This window comes from Rhinopithecus roxellana, chromosome 11 (assembly GCF_007565055.1).
Source record: "Rhinopithecus roxellana isolate Shanxi Qingling chromosome 11, ASM756505v1, whole genome shotgun sequence".
Classification (NCBI taxonomy): domain Eukaryota; kingdom Metazoa; phylum Chordata; class Mammalia; order Primates; family Cercopithecidae; genus Rhinopithecus; species Rhinopithecus roxellana.
Genome location: NC_044559.1, coordinates 132,479,240 through 132,495,117, shown reverse-complemented (window position 1 = coordinate 132,495,117; position 15,878 = coordinate 132,479,240). Strand labels below are relative to the sequence as shown.

At 41.2% G+C, this 15,878-nt stretch overlaps 1 protein-coding gene across 1 annotated transcript in view; it reads right to left on the bottom strand.

Annotated features, from left to right (window-relative positions):
- Positions 1 to 15,878, bottom strand: part of ECD (ecdysoneless cell cycle regulator) — a 35,068-nt gene that overhangs the window by 9,693 nt on the left and 9,497 nt on the right. The window contains exons 4-9 of the mRNA XM_010373081.2: positions 12,478 to 12,565; positions 12,185 to 12,363; positions 9,842 to 10,034; positions 7,859 to 7,987; positions 5,228 to 5,356; positions 2,912 to 2,997 (exon numbers count right to left, since the gene is read on the bottom strand). Coding sequence (XP_010371383.1) covers positions 2,912 to 2,997; positions 5,228 to 5,356; positions 7,859 to 7,987; positions 9,842 to 10,034; positions 12,185 to 12,363; positions 12,478 to 12,565 — 804 coding nt within the window. The remainder of the gene's footprint in view (positions 1 to 2,911; positions 2,998 to 5,227; positions 5,357 to 7,858; positions 7,988 to 9,841; positions 10,035 to 12,184; positions 12,364 to 12,477; positions 12,566 to 15,878) is intronic.

Sequence of the window (15,878 nt, the reverse complement as noted above, 5' to 3'; positions counted from 1 at the left end):
TCCTCTTAAGCATTTATCCTTCAAGTTACAAACAATCCAATTACACTCTATGTTAAATGTATAATTAAGTTATTATTGACTATAGTCACCCTGTTGTGCTATCAAATAGTAGGTCTTATTCATTCTATTTTTTTTGTACCCATTACCGTACATATTTATAACTTGCTTTTTTTTTTTTTTTTTTTCACTGACATTGTTTTTGAAATCTATTCATTTAGATCAGTGGTTCCCAACCAGGGAAAATTTTGCCCCCTAGGTACATCTGGCAATGTCTGGAGACATTTTTGGTTGTCATTATTGGGGGATGAGAGAGAAGTGCTATTGATATTTACTGGATAGAGGCCAGGGATGCTGTTAAATGTCCTATGAAGCGCAAGCCAGTCCCTCACAACAAATGATCAGATCTAAAATGTCAGTAGCACTGAGGTTGAAAAATCCTAAATCAGATATATGTAAATATAGTTAATCTCTGGTTAACTACTAGATAGGCTATCATATAAATAAACTGCAATTCATTTATCCATTATTGATGGATACTTTGGTTGCTTGTAATTTTTCACTATTACCGTCTCTAATAAATTGGGAGAAAGTCTATGATATTATATGTAGGAGCTAAAAACAATTCTGAACTGAGAGATGGAGAGCAGAATAATGGTTGGCTGGGTTCTGTGGCTCACACTTGTAATCCCAGAACTTTGAGAAGCCAAGGCAGGAGGACCTCTTAAATCTAGGATGTCAAGACTGCAATGAGCTATGACTGTACCACTGTACTCCAGCCTGGGCAACACAGTGAGACTCTGTAAAAATAATAATAATAAAATAAAAAAAGGTAGAATGATGGTTACCAGAGGCTGGGAAGGGTAGCAGAGTGTGGGGGGGAGAAGAGGAAATAGTTAATGGCTACAAAAATTAGTTAAATAGAAGGAATAAGAGCTAGTGTTTGCTGCTCTGCCTATGGAATAGCCATTCTTTATTCCTTTACTTTCTTAATAAACGTACTTGCACTTTACTTTATGGACTCGCCCCAAATTCTTTCTTGCATGAGATCCAAGAACCCTCTCTTGGGGTCTGCATCTGGACCCCTTTTTAGTAACATCTTCCTGGCAAATCCCAAAAAAGATTTTAAAAAAAATTAAAAAGAGCTAGTGTTTGGTAGCACAAGAGGGTGACTACAGTTAATAATAATTTATTATATAGTTCCAAATACCTTTAAAAAATTGAATAACTAAGAATTTTCCCAACACAAAGAAATAAATGCTTGAGGTGATGGATAGCTTAATTACCCTGATTTGATCATTATACATTGTATGCCACATGGACATTATACATGTAATCACGTGTACCCCATAAATATGTACAACTAGGCCGGGCGTGGTGGCTCACGCCTGTAATCCCAGCACTTTGGGAGGCCGAGGCGGGCGGATCACGAGGTCAGGAGATCGAGACCATCCTGGCTAACACAGTGAAACCCCGTCTCTACTAAAAAAAAAAAATGCAAAAAATTAGCCGGCTGCGGCGGCGGGCGCCTGTAGTCCCAGCTACTTGGGAGGCTGAGGCAGGAGAATGGCGTGAACCCGAGAGGTGGAGCTTGCAGTGAGCCAAGATTGCGCCACTGCACTCCAACCTGGGCGACTGAGTGAGACTCCGTCTCAAAAAAAAAAAAAATATGTACAACTAGTATGTAGCCACAATAATTAAAAATAAAAAATTAATGGCTGGGTGCATTGGCTCACGCCTGCAATCCCAGCACTTTGGGGGGCCAAGGTGGGTGGATCACCTGAGGTCAGGAGTTTGAGACCAGTCTGGCCAACATGGTGAAACCCTGTCTCTACTAAAAATACAAAAATTAGCCAGACATGGTGGTACATGCCTATAGTCCTAGTTACTTGGGAGGCTGAGGCAGGAGAATCACTTCAACCCGGGAGACGGAGGACTGCACTCCAGCCTGGGTGACTAAGTGAGGCTCTGTCTAAAAAAATAAAAATAAAAAATAATAACAATAAATGAAAAAAAGTGAAAATGAAAGGTAAATCTAAAATAAAAGTCTACAATATTAATTCAGCTATTTTTAAAAAACCACAAACATTGGGAATTCAACAACAGGTCTGGAGGGAGATGGAAGTTTGGTTTTAAACTGTTTAAAATTTATCCTGGTGTGCAGAATGGAAGCCTCTCCTGCAACATAAATTAAAATGTTGGAGGACATTTAAGCTACTTGTAATTTTTTCCCCAACAGTAAAAAACAGTTGAGTAAATTATGGCGGCACATCCGTTTGCTGGAATATTGTGCAGCTTTTTTTTTTTTTTGAGACGGAGTCTTGCTCTGTCACCAGGTGCAGTTTCAGCTCACAGCAACCTCTGCCTCCTGGGTTCAAGCAATTCTCCTGCCTCAGCCTCCCAAGTAGCTGGGACTACTGTTGCGTACCATCGTGCCCGGCTAATTTTTGTATTTTTAGTAGATACAAGGTTTCACCATGTTGACCAGGATGGTCTCGATCTCTTGACCTCGTGATCCGCCTGCCTTGGCCTCCCAAAGTGCTGGGACTACAGGCGTGAGCCACCATGCCTGGCCATATTGTGCAGCTTTTAAAAATTATGTTTATAAAGACTTTGTTTAATGCCATGGAAAATGTGATATCATAATGAGTAAAATTACACAGAGGAGGACGCAAAATTTCTTTCGTTGTTTTTTTTTTCTTTTCTGAGGCAGAGTCTCACTCTGTCATCCAGGCTGGAGTGCAGTGGTGTGATCACTTGAGCCCAGGAGGTGGAGGCTGCCAGCCTGTGTGGCAGAGTGAGACTCGGTTTCAAAACAATAAACAAATAAGAATAACAAATAAATAATAAATAAAAAATAAAAAGAACTACCTAAATACCAATCTTTGTAGTAGGAGTCTTAACAATAACTCACCTTTCTGGCCGGTTTACTGAGAGCTGGAAGTAATTCTCTGCCATTTCTAGCCTTTCCCGGTACTGAGCAGAACCTTCTATCAGTCCCTTAAAAAAAAATGGTCTTCAGAACATTACTCACAAGTCGTCATGAAAAAAATGTGTTCACCAGCAACTTTCAGGCAGGCAGCAAATAGTCTACTACTCAGGAATCACATGTCCCAAGTCCTAGGCCCTGATTTGTCATTAATGGGCCTGTTTGAGCTCCAATTTCTTCAAATGAGGGGACTCGGCTAGATGTAGTAATTCCTAATCTTTTTCACCATTAAGGGCCTATTTCCAGTTTGGAGAGTTTTCTACCATTTTCTTTTAAGATATAATTGGCTGGGTGTGATGGTTCACACCTATAATCCCAACACTTTGGGAGGATGAGGTGGGCAGATTGCTTGAGCTCAGGAGTTCAAGACTAGCCTGGGCGACATGGTAAGACCCTGCCTCTACGAAAAAAAAAAAAAGTTAAAGATACAACTGATTAACTAGTAATTCACAAAACAAAGTACAGAAAGTTTGTCAAGTAGAATAAAAAATGGCAAAATCCCACCATTACTATCATTTGTGTTTTCTAAATGCGTATTTATAGTGATAGTCATACTTAGTATTTTACATTTTTTAAGAATATACTGGCTGGGCACTGTGGTTCATGCCTATAATCCCAGTACTTTGGGAGGCGAGCTGGGAGGAGGATCACTTGAGGACATGAGTTTGAGACCAGGCTGGGCAACATAGCAAGACTTCGACTCTACTAAAAAGAAAAAAAATAATCATTAGCCAGGCATGGTGGCACATGCCTATAGTCTCAGCTATTTGACAGGCTGAGGCAGGAGGATCACTTGAGCCCAGGAGTTCAAGGCTGCAGTGAGCTATGATCCTACCACAACAATCTGGCTTGCATGACAGAGCAAGACTGTACAACAACAATAACAACAACAGTAATAGCTGGGCACGGTGGCTCATGCCTGTAATCCCAGCACTTTGGGAGGCCAAGGCGGATGGATAACCTGAGGTCAGGAGCTTGAGATCAGCCTGGCCAACATGGTGAAACCCCATCTCTACTAAAAATACAAAAATTGGCTAGGTGTGGTGGTGTGTGCCTGTAATTCCAGCTACTCAGGAGGCTGAGGCTGAGGAGAATCCCTTGAACCTAAGGAGGCAGAGGTTGTAGTGAGCCAAGATTGTGCCTTTGCACTCCAGCCTGGGAGGCAAGAGCAAAACTCCATCTCAAAAAAAGAAAAAAACAAAAATGAAAACAAAACCCACCATATATATGCTATAATATCTTAAGTAGTTTTTGTATTGCTATGCCATCTTTATCATCATCATATTCTTAGGGACTTTTCTACTTCTTGGATATTTCCTTTAAAAAGATTATTCAAAGTGAAGGTTCCAAGTTTGAACCTTTCTATACCTCTTGGAAGACACTACCAAATTACTTTCCAATTAAGATTCTACCAATTGGCCGGGCGCGGTGGCTCAAGCCTGTAATCCCAGCACTTTGGGAGGCCGAGACGGGCGGATCACGAGGTCAGGAGATCAAGACCATCCTGGCTAATACGGTGAAACCCCGTCTCTACTAAAAAATACGAAAAAATAGCCGGGCGACGAGGCGGGCGCCTGTAGTCCCAGCTACTCGGGAGGCTGAGACAGGAGAATGGCGTGAACCCGGGAGGCGGAGCTTGCAGTGAGCTGAGAGCCGGCCACTGCACTCCAGCCTGGGCGGCAGAGCAAGACTCCGTCTCAAAAAAAAAAAAAAAAAAAAAAAAAAAAAGATTCTACCAATTTGCAATGTTACCAGCAAGGTATAGGAGTATTATTTTTACCATACTCTTGACAGCACAGAGTATCATTCATATCCTTTTGTACATACATGAAAGACATTCTTCATTACTGTGTTCATATGTGTATCTTTACTACTTGTGAAGTTGAATATTTTAAGAGAAATTTACTAGATATCTTTTAATAATTTTTAAAATCCACACCTTTGCTAATTTTCCTATCTGGTGTTTTCGTGTTTGCATTATCAAGTTTTTGCAAGTTGTTTTATCTGGTACAAATAATCACTTTCATCATTTAGTACCAACAGTATTAGTTTTCCTCTAATACTGGAAACAGTTCATAGACACCTCCTTCATTAGCACCTGAATACCACTGAACTAGAAAGGTCTGCTTTAACTCTAGCTTCCATAATTATGTCACACATTTAAATATGGACTATAGGACTTTAAGTCACTGGCTTGATTTTCCCTGGATTGTATACTTACAAATACTTTCCAAGTCCTACCTTAAAGTAATCATCCTTTTTCAGACTTGCAAGGAAACTGGCCCAGAGCGGTGAGGCAGTCACAAGGGATTTCTTGCAATCAGAAAAATGTGGGCTACATTTGGAGCATAAGATCTCAAATCCATGAGCCTAGATGAGACAGGTAGAATTTTTGTTACTAAGTTCCTTTTTTTTCCATATCTTATAACATATTACTTTCTTTCCATTGAGCCACACTCTAGAACTAAGTGACTGGATACATGGGCATTTGGACAATTATAACACTTTTTGAATTTTATGAAAAATATAAACTTATTCCCAAGTTTCTCAATCATTATAGATTACTAAAAAATAAAAGGAAAGAAAATGATATGCAACAAAGATTCCTGTTCTCTTCAAAGAGATTCCTTTTCCTGCTGATTACAAAACCAGAAATTTACATTTATTATGTATCATGAAATTTATGAAAAGGGTTACAAAAAGGATTATGAAAAGGGTTACAAAAGGTTTATTGTCCAATAGAAATTATACATAAATTGAACATGATCTCAGACACAGTAAAGAGAGGAAATCACTTCATTCTAAAAGTCCTTTGATTAAAAAAATATAATAGATGCACATGGCTAAATGTGATGATCAGGGAGCTTCCCTGATCAAGCTAGAGAACACCGTTACCAACTTCTTGCACATCCTTTCAGAAGTAACCTACACACTGAAGTAGGTATGTGTATGCCTCTCTGTATGCATAGCTTTCTACTCCACCCCTTTTGTTGCTCAATGGACACATACACACTATTCTACACCTTGCTTTTTACACTTAACCATATACCTTGAAGATCACTTACATGAGCACGCACAAATTCATCCATCTTACTTCATGGCTAAAGCATAATTTATCTATTCCCCTACTAATGGACATTTAAGTAGTTTCTAATCTCTTGCTACTATGAACAATGCTGTCAGGAGTATGCTCCATATATGTCCTTGTATACATGTAAAATACATAATCATTTTCTAGAAGTGAAAATGCTGATCAAAAAGGTTTGTGCATTTTAAATGTTGATGGATACAGATGGTCCCCAACTTACGATGGTTTGACTTAACACTTTTTTGACTTTATGATGATGTGAAAGCAATATGCATTCTGTAGAAACCTTACTTATAATTTTTGTCTTTCACAGGCTAGCAATATGCATACTCTCTCATGATGCTGGATACACAGTGGCAGCAAGCTGCAGTTGGCAATGTGATCACAAAGGCAATCAACTAATACTGTACTCTACAGTATACTGTATTCAATAAATTACAAGACATATTCAACAGTTTATTATAAAATAGGCTTTGTGTTAGATGATTTTGCCCAACTGTATGCTAATGTAAGTATTCTGAGCCCATTTAAGGTAGGGTAGGCGAAGCTATGATGTTTGGTGGGTTGGATGTATTAAATATATTTTTGACTTATGATATTTTCCATCTTTGATTGGTTTATCAGGAAGTAACCCCACTGTAAGCCAAGGAACATCTGTTTTGCCAAAATGTTCTCCTAAGGGATACAATCAACTTATATTCCTATCAACAATGTCTGAGAGTGTTTTTCTCTACATATTCTCAACAACCCAGTATGTATTATCAAGCCATTTGATACTTGATAAATGATGAAAAACACTATTTTGTAGCTTTAAAGTGCATTTCTTTTATTATGAGTAAGATTAAATATTTTTCGTATGTTTAACTTAAAGGTCACCTGTATTTCCTTTCCTGTGGACTATGTTCATGGTTCCTGAACATTTTTTTTTTTTTTTTTTTTGAGACGGAGTCTCGCTCTGTTGCCCAGGCTGGAGTGCAGTGGCCGGATCTCAGCTCACTGCAAGCTCCGCCTCCCGGGTTCACGCCATTCTCCTGCCTCAGCCTCCCGAGTAGCTGGGACTACAGGCGCCCGCCACCTCGCCCGGCTAGTTTTTTGTATTTTTTTAGTAGAGACGGGGTTTCACCATGTTAGCCAAGATGGTCTCGATCTCCTGACCTCGTGATCCGCCCGCCTCGGCCTCCCAAAGTGCTGGGATTACAGGCTTGAGCCACCACGCCCGGCCGAACATTTTAAAATTAATTGGCTAGTATTATCTTTTTCATATTGACTTAAAGGAACACTTTATATATTAGAGAAGTCAGCTTTTTTTCATTTAGATTGCAAATATAACACTTTTTCCAGATTTGCTAACTTTTGACTTTATTTATGGAGTTTTTCTTTCCCATGCAGAAATGCTTAATTTTTTCATAATCAAATTTATCAGTCTTCCCTTTATAGCTTCTGGTTTCAAGTCATGCATAGAAAGGCCTTTCCTATTCAAATTATAAAAGGCTTTTTTTTTCAAATTTTATAGTTTTAATTTTTATGTTCAAATATTTGATCCAATTGGAATTTATTTTGGTATAGGTGTTAGGGAATCAACTTCAATTTTTCAGGTGACTTCACACTTGTCCCATCATCACTTACTAAGTAATCCATTTTTTTCATTCTAAATTGAAATGTCACATTTTACTGCATTCTTACATAAACAGGGTGTATTTCCGGACTTTCTATATTGTGCCACTGTTCTATTAAAAGCCCATTTACATAAAAAAAGAAAACAACATGTTCTGGTTCAACATTACCAATTTCATGCCCAATTCATGGGCTCGGTACTGGGGATCAGATGGAGGGGGCAGCATGTATCCACTCCGCCGGTCTGGCACAAACCTTTGTTGCACCAACTGTGCATATAGACATTTAGTGAATGTGACCTGGGCATCAAGACACAAAATATATGAGTCTTTTCCTGAAATTAAATTGTGAATATCACTTTACAGTTAAATATAATAAGAAGTCCATTTATAAGCTTCATATTCATATGAAATGCAAAGAAAATTCAACCTATTCACTGCCTACTTGTTTTTCGTAACAGCTTTATTGAGATACAACTCACATACCATAAAATTTACCCTACTGCTGGCCAGGCATGGTGGCTCACGCCTGTAATCCCAACACTTTGGGAGGCTGAGGTGGGCAGATCACCTGAGGTCAGGAGTTTGAGACCAGCCTGGTCAACATGGTGAAACCCCATCTCTACTAAAAATACAAAAATTACCCAGGCATGGTGGCGCATGCCTGTAATTCCAGCTACTCGGGAGGCTGAAGCAGGAGAATCACTTGAACCCGTGAGGTGGAGGTTGCAGTGAGCCAAGACTGCTCCACTGCTCTCCGGCCTGGATAACAGAGCAAGACTCCGTTGCAAAAAAAAAAAAAAAAAAAAAAAAAATGTACTCTAGTGCCTACTTTTTAGTAATCACTAGTAAAATTCTTATCATTAGTTATATTATACAGCAATTAAATGGGTGGAAGATAAAGATAATTCTTTTTTTTTTCTTTTTCTGAGACAGGGTCTTGTTCTGTTGCAGAGGCTAGAGTGCAGTGGAGCAATCATGGCTCACTGAAGCCTCAGGGATGGGGTTTCACCATGTTGGCCATGGTGGTCTCAAACTACTGACCTCAGGTGATCTGCCCACCTCAGCCTCCCAAACCTCCTGGGGTCAAGTAATCCTCCTGCCTCAGCCTCCCAAGTGGTGGGGATTACAGGTGCCCACCACCACACCTGGCTAATTTTTTTATTTTTTGTAGAGATGGGGTTCCCCATGTTGCCCAGTCTGGTCTCAGACACCTGGGTTCAAGTTATCTACCTGCCTTGGTCGCCCAAAGTGCTGGGATTACAGGTGTGAGCCACCATGCCTGGCCAAGAATAATTCTTAATTCCCTGGAAGAGATGAAATGTTTTATTGTTAAGAAGGAAATAATTAGGCTGGGCATGGTGGCTTACGCCTGTAATCCCAGCACTTTGGGAGGGTGAGATGGCTGAATCACTTGAGGTCAGGAGTTCAAGACCAGCCTGGCCAACATGGCGAAACACCGTCTCTACTAAAAATATAAAAATCAGCTGGGCGTGTTGGGAGGTGCCTGTAATTCCAGCTACTCAGAAGGCAGGAGAATCGCTTGAGCCCAGGAAGCAGAGGTTGTAGTAAGCTGAGATGGCTCCAGTACACTCCAGCCTGGGTGAGAGAGTGAGACTCTGTCCCAAAAAAAAAAAAAAAAAAAAGGAAATAATTACAGAAATAGAAAAATATGGTCAAAAATAGCTATGAAACATTGAGTATAAAATGGGGAGGCAGGTCTCTTGAAAATTTCCTTCACTGGGTGCAAGAAAAGAAAAAAATGTATATAGTTTGAGCATCCCAAATGTAAATATCTGAAATCTAAAATGTTCCAAAATCCAAAACTTTTTGAGTCCCAATGACATGCTCAAAGTTTTGAGATTTCAGAATTTTCAGATTTGGAATGCTCAACTAGTAAGTATAATGCAAATATTCCAAAATCCAAATAAATCTGAAATCTGAAATACTTCTGGTCCCAAGCATTTCAGATAAGGAATATTCGACCTATATTAACATGCTATGAAGAAACAGAAGATTTCCTTTTTCTTTCTAGAGAACAATTAAAATAATGTTTCATTCACTGAGCACTGAGAAATGTAAAAAGAGAAAAGTAATAATGTTTCAACTCTGTTTCCAGTAAGAGAAACTAAATGACCAAGATAGAAATCTCACCGATGTCATTATTCGTGTTTCAGGCAAGAATGTCTTGAAAACACGACAGGCTCGCAGGTCAATAGGGTCTCGTAGGTAAAATGCCTGGACTGCTGCAGACACCAATCTGGGGCGCTGCTTTAGCACTGCCACAATGCCAGCTGGAAGGAAGCAGTGTGCTCGATGAAGGGAGACCTGAATTTTTTCTGGGTACCTGGGACAGGTAACATAATTACTTTCATTTTACGGTATATAAATACCTAGAATTCTTATACCATTCACATTCTTTTTGACATCTTCTCTTTGTTCATCGAGAGCAGTATATAGAGTGACAAGAGAGATGAAAAAAGATACTGTATATACACTTAATACTATAAGAAAGAAGAGAGGGAAAGAAAAAAGTAGGAAGAAATGGAAAATAAAGAAAAGGGATTATGGTAGTTCAATAAAAACAAAACAACTTTGGGAGGCCGAGGCGGGTGGATCACTAGGTCAGGAGATTGAGACCATCCTGGCTAACACAGTGAAACCCCGTCTCTACTAAAAATACAAAAAATTGGCTGGGTGTGGTGGGACACGCCTGTAGTCCCAACTACTCAGGAGGCTGACGCAGGAGAATTGCTTGAACCCGGGAGGCGAGGGTTGCAGTGAGCCGAGATCGCGCCACTGCACTCCAGCCTGGGTGACAAGAGCAAAATTCCACCCCAAAAGCAAAACAAAACAAAACAAAACAAAAAAACCTATTATACTTTGGAATAAACATAAAATCAGAGTTTATTCTGCTAAAAGAATGGTGCAAAGTATGCTGAAGCTAAAAGAGATTTTTATTTTTTATTTATTATTATTTTTGAGACAGAGTCTCACTCTGTCGCCAGGCTGGAATGCAGTGGTGCAACCTCGGCTCACGGCAACCCCCGCCTCCCTGCAACCTCCACCTCCTGGGTTCAAGTGATTCTTCTGCCTCAGCCTCCCCAGTAGCTGGGACTACAGGGGCCTGCCACCATGCCCGGCTGATTTTTTGTATTTTTAGTAGACACGGCGTTTCACCATGTTGGCCAGGATGGTCTCGATCTCTTGACCTCGTGATCCACCCGCCTTGGCCTCCCAAAGTGGTGGGATTACAGGCGTGAGCCACTGCACCCGGCCAAAAAGTTTTTTTTTTTTTTTTTTTTTTTTTTTGAGACGGAGTCTTGCTCTGCCACCCAGGCTGGAGTGCAGTGGCCGGATCTCAGCTCACTGCAAGCTCCGCCTCCCGGGTTTACGCCATTCTCCTGCCTCAGCCTCCCGAGTAGCTGGGACTACAGGCGCCCGCCTCGTCGCCCGGCTAGTTTTTTGTATTTTTAAGTAGAGGCAGGGTTTCACCGTATTAGCCAGGATGGTCTCGATCTCCTGACCTCATGATCCCCCCGTCTCGGCCTCCCAAAGTGCTGGGATTACAGGCTTGAGCCACCGCGCCCGGCCCAAAAAGATTTTTAATATTGTTACTACCTGAATGGTGCTTAATATTTAATAGGCACCCAAATTTGAATGGATGAACTAATATGTTATTAGGCTAAGACCTTCTTTTCTGAATAAAAGCTGAAGTTTTATTCAGAAACAGAGTTCTGATATAGGTCAAAGAATCCCATATATAGACCCAAAACAACAGTAAAAACCTGAGCACCTTGTTTGGACTCCATTCGGTTTCTACTTTTCTTTTTTTTTTTGAGACGGAGTCACCCCCTGTCGCCTGGGATGGAGTGCAGTGATGCGATCTTAGCTCACTGCAACCTCCGCCTCCCAGGTTCAAGCGATTCTCCTTGCCTCAGCCTCCAAAGTAGCTGGGATTACAGGAACTTGCTATCACGTCCCGCTTTCTTTTTTTTTTTTTTTTAGTAGAGACAGGATTTCATTATGTTGGCCAGGCTGGTCTTGAACTCCTGACCTCATGATCTGCCCTCCACTCAGCCTCCCAAAGTGCTGGGATTACAGGCGTGAGCCACCGCTCCAGGTCCAGGAAGTTTTTATTTTTAAAGGTCTCAAATTTTTTACCCATGGATATAGCTAATACTTAGCCACAATATCTAAGGTGTATAAATGCAAAAATATTGGGACAAGATTGTAACACTTCTGAATGGGAATTTAAAGATGTATCTGTTTCCCGATTTTAAAATCTCTAAGTTTAATTTATTAGTCTATTCCATAAAGAGGAATGAAGACAAAATGAAAATTAGCATTAATCTAGGTGAAAGATATTTTACAGTCAAAGAAAGACTGATCAACTCCAACAGAGCTTTAAGGAAAACAAACAAAAATCAAAGAAAGACTGAACTACACGAAACCAAAAGGTTCCTTAATTAGCAATGTAAGTGATATTTTTCTTACCCTCTGATGCGCCTACTCACAGCAGCTCGTATAGATTCTGAAGCAAGTATTTTTTCTGGATGTGCTGCGATTATATTCAATGCTTGTGGAATTGTTGGGGGTGTGGTGGGTAACCAAGATTCTGCTCCAGGTGTTCTTGGTGCAGGAATAATACACAATTCTCCATGGTGGAAAAATACCTGCAAATGGTACATTTTAATTTTCATAGTGAGCACTGGCAAACTGTAGGTACATATGAATGTAATGCAGCATGATTTCATCTCTACAAATTTTCTAAACTTGGGTATACTTACCCTATTGGTGCTATTATCAGGATCCAACCATTTAGGGAGAAAGTCAGCAGCTTCTATTAACAAGAATTCACCATCATTGTCTTCAATCCTAATGCAAGAAAATTTCCAATTTTGCATTCAAAAAGCACATATCTGCTAGTAACCAGAACACTTTTATTCTAATACATTTTCCTCTTCATCTTAGTAAATATTTGAATAGGTACTATGTGCAGATGGCTATAAGAAAGCAAAATGTTTAAGATAACATTAAGCACTGAAGGAGACAAAAGATTGTAAGGAGCAGTTGAAGGCAGAGATAGGGAGAGAAGATAAGCAATTTACATAAAGAAATATTAGACAAAAATATGAAAATATACAGAGTACTATAGGGTTCCAAAAGAAAAAAAAAACATATAGCCGAGATTAGAAAAGCCTTCATGTCGGAGGTGTTATTTGGGCCTGAAAAGATAATTATTTCCGCCTCATTTGCATCACTTTTTTTTTTTTTTTTTTTGAGACAGAGTCTCGCTCTGTCACCCAGGCTAGAGTGCAGTGGTATGATCTTGGCTCACTTCAACCTCCACCTCCTGTGTTCAGGCGATTCTCCTGCCTCAGCCTCCCGAATAGCTGGGATTACAAGTGCCTGCCATCATGCCCGGCTAATTTTTGTAATTTTAGTAGAGACAGGGTTTTGCTATGTTGCCCAGGCTGGTCTCAAACTCCTGACCTCAAGTGATCCGCCTGCCTCAGCCTCCCAAAGTGCTGGGGTTACAGGTATGAGCCACCATGCCCGGCCTGCAACACTTTTTTAAATTTTATTTTTAAAAATAGGTTATACATTCACATGGTTAAATTTTTAAAAAAATATATTAAAATTTACATGGGCAGGCGTGGTGGCTCACGCCTGTAATCCCAGCACTTTGGGAGGCCAAGGTGGGCGGATCACCTGAGGTCAGGAGTTCAAGACCAGCCTGACTAACATGAAGAAACCCCGTCTCTACTAAAAATACGAAAAAAAAATTAGCCAGGCATGGTGGCGCATGCCTGCAATCTCAGCTACTCGGGAGGCTGAGGCAGGAGAATTGCTTGAACCTGGGAGGCGGAGGTTGCGGTGAGCCGACATCGCACCATTGCACTCCAGCCTGGGCAACAAGAGCGAAACTCTGTCTCAAAAAAAAAAAAAAAAAAAAAGTTGCAAAATGAAAAAGTTTTCCTCCTACTTTTGTCCCTATCTGCTCAACCCTACACGTATCACTGCTATTTCTTGTATATCCTTCTAGAGTTTGCTCACACATAATCTAGCTATATAAATATATATTTGTATTTTCTCCGTTTTACACAAGACATAGCATATTTTCTATACTGTTATATACCGTTCTAGCTCTATACTTCTATTTTTATTATTTTATTTTATTTCTGAGACTGAGTCTCACCCTGTCGTCCAGGCTGGAATTAGTGGTGCAATCACACTCACTGCAACCTCTACTTCCTAGGCTCAAGCGATTTTCCTGCCTCAGCCTCCCGAGTAGCTGGGACCACAGGTATGGGCCACCACACCTGGCTAATTTTTGTATTTTTAGTAGAGATGGGATTTCACCACGTTGGCCAGGCTCGTCTGGAATTTCTGACCTCATGTGATGCTTGTGCTTCAACCTCCCAAAGTGTTGGGATTACAGGCCTAAGCAACCGCCCCAGGCCTACAATGTATTGTGTTCTTGAAACTTGCTAAGGCAGTAGATTTTTTTTTTTTTTTTGAGATGGAGTCTCGCTCTGTCACCAGGCTGGAGTGCAGTGGCGCCACCTCGGCTCACTGCAATCTCCACTTCCCAGGTTCAAGTGATTCCCCTGCCTCAGCCTCCCAAGTAGCTGAGACTACAAGCGCACGCCACCATGCCTGGCTAATTTTTTGTATTTTTTAGTAGAGACAGGGTTTCACCATGTCGGCCAGGATTGCCTCGAACTCCTGACCTTGTGATCCGCCCACCTCGGCCTCCCAAAGTGCTGGGATTACAGGCGTGAACCACCGCGCCCAGCCGGGCAGTAGATTTTAAATATTCTCACCATACACAAAACAATACGTATGTGAAGTAATGTATGTTATCAGCTCAATTCAGCCATCCTACAATATATATATATATTTCTTTTTTTTTTTTTTGAGACGGGAGCCTCGCTTTGTCGCCCAGGCTGGAGTGCAGTGGCGTGATCTCTGCTCATTGCAAGCTCCGCCTCTGGGTTCACGCCATTCTCCTGCCTCAGCCTCCCGAGTAGCCAGGACTACAGGTGCCCACCACCAAACCCGGCTAATTTTTTTGTATTTTTTAGTAGAGACGGGGTTTAACCATGTTAGCCAGGATGGTGTTGATCTCCTGACCTCGTGATCCGCCCACCTCGGCCTCCCAAAGTGCTGGGATTACAGGTGTGAGGCACCACGCCCAGCCAACATATATGCATTTCAAGACAACATGTTATGCATAATAAATATATACAATTTTTATTTGTCAATTTAAAAAATAGGCTTGGTGCAGTGGCTCACACTTGTAATCCCAGCACTTTGGGAGGCTGAGGCAGCCGGTGGATCACTTGAGGTCAGGAGGTTGAGACCAGCCTGGTCAACATGGTGAAAACTTGTCTCTACAAAAAATACAAAAATTAGCCAGGTGTGGTAGTGCACGCCTATAGCCCCAGCTACTCAGGAGGATGAGGTACGAGAATCGCTTGAGCCCAGGAGGCAGAGGTTGCAGTGAGCCGAGATTGTTCCACTGCAGTCCAGTCTGGGCAACAGAGTGAGATGCTGTCTCAAAAAAATAAAATAAAATAAAGCACAGTGGCATGTGCCTGCAGTACCAGCTACTCGGGAGACTAAGGCAGGAGGATGGCTTGAGCCCAGGAGTTCAAGTCCAGCCTGGGCAAAACAGTGAGACCCTGTCTTTAAAAAACTAAATAAATAATAAGTAAATTTAAAAATTTAGGCTGGGCGCGGTGGCTCAAGCCTGTAATCCCAGCACTTTGGGAGGCCGAGACGGGCGGATCACGAGGTCAGGAGATCGAGACCATCCTGGCTAACACGGTGAAACCCCGTCTCTACTAAAAAATACAAAAAGCTAGCCGGGCGAGGTGGCGGGCGCCTGTAGTCCCAGCTACTCAGGAGGCTGAGGCAGGAGAATGGCGTGAACCCGGGAGGCGGAGCTTGCAGTGAGCTGAGATCCGGCCACCGCGCTCCAGCCTGGGCAACAGAGCGATACTCCGTCTCAAAAAAAAAAAAATTTAAAAAATTTAAATAAATGTATTTAACGTTAAAGATAAAATGAGTTATCTCTTAGATTTACATCCTGAAGTATTTAAGGATCAAATGAGAGCCACAGATCAAATAATAATGACCATGAGTTGGTAATTGTTGAAGCTGGATAATGGGAACATGTGGG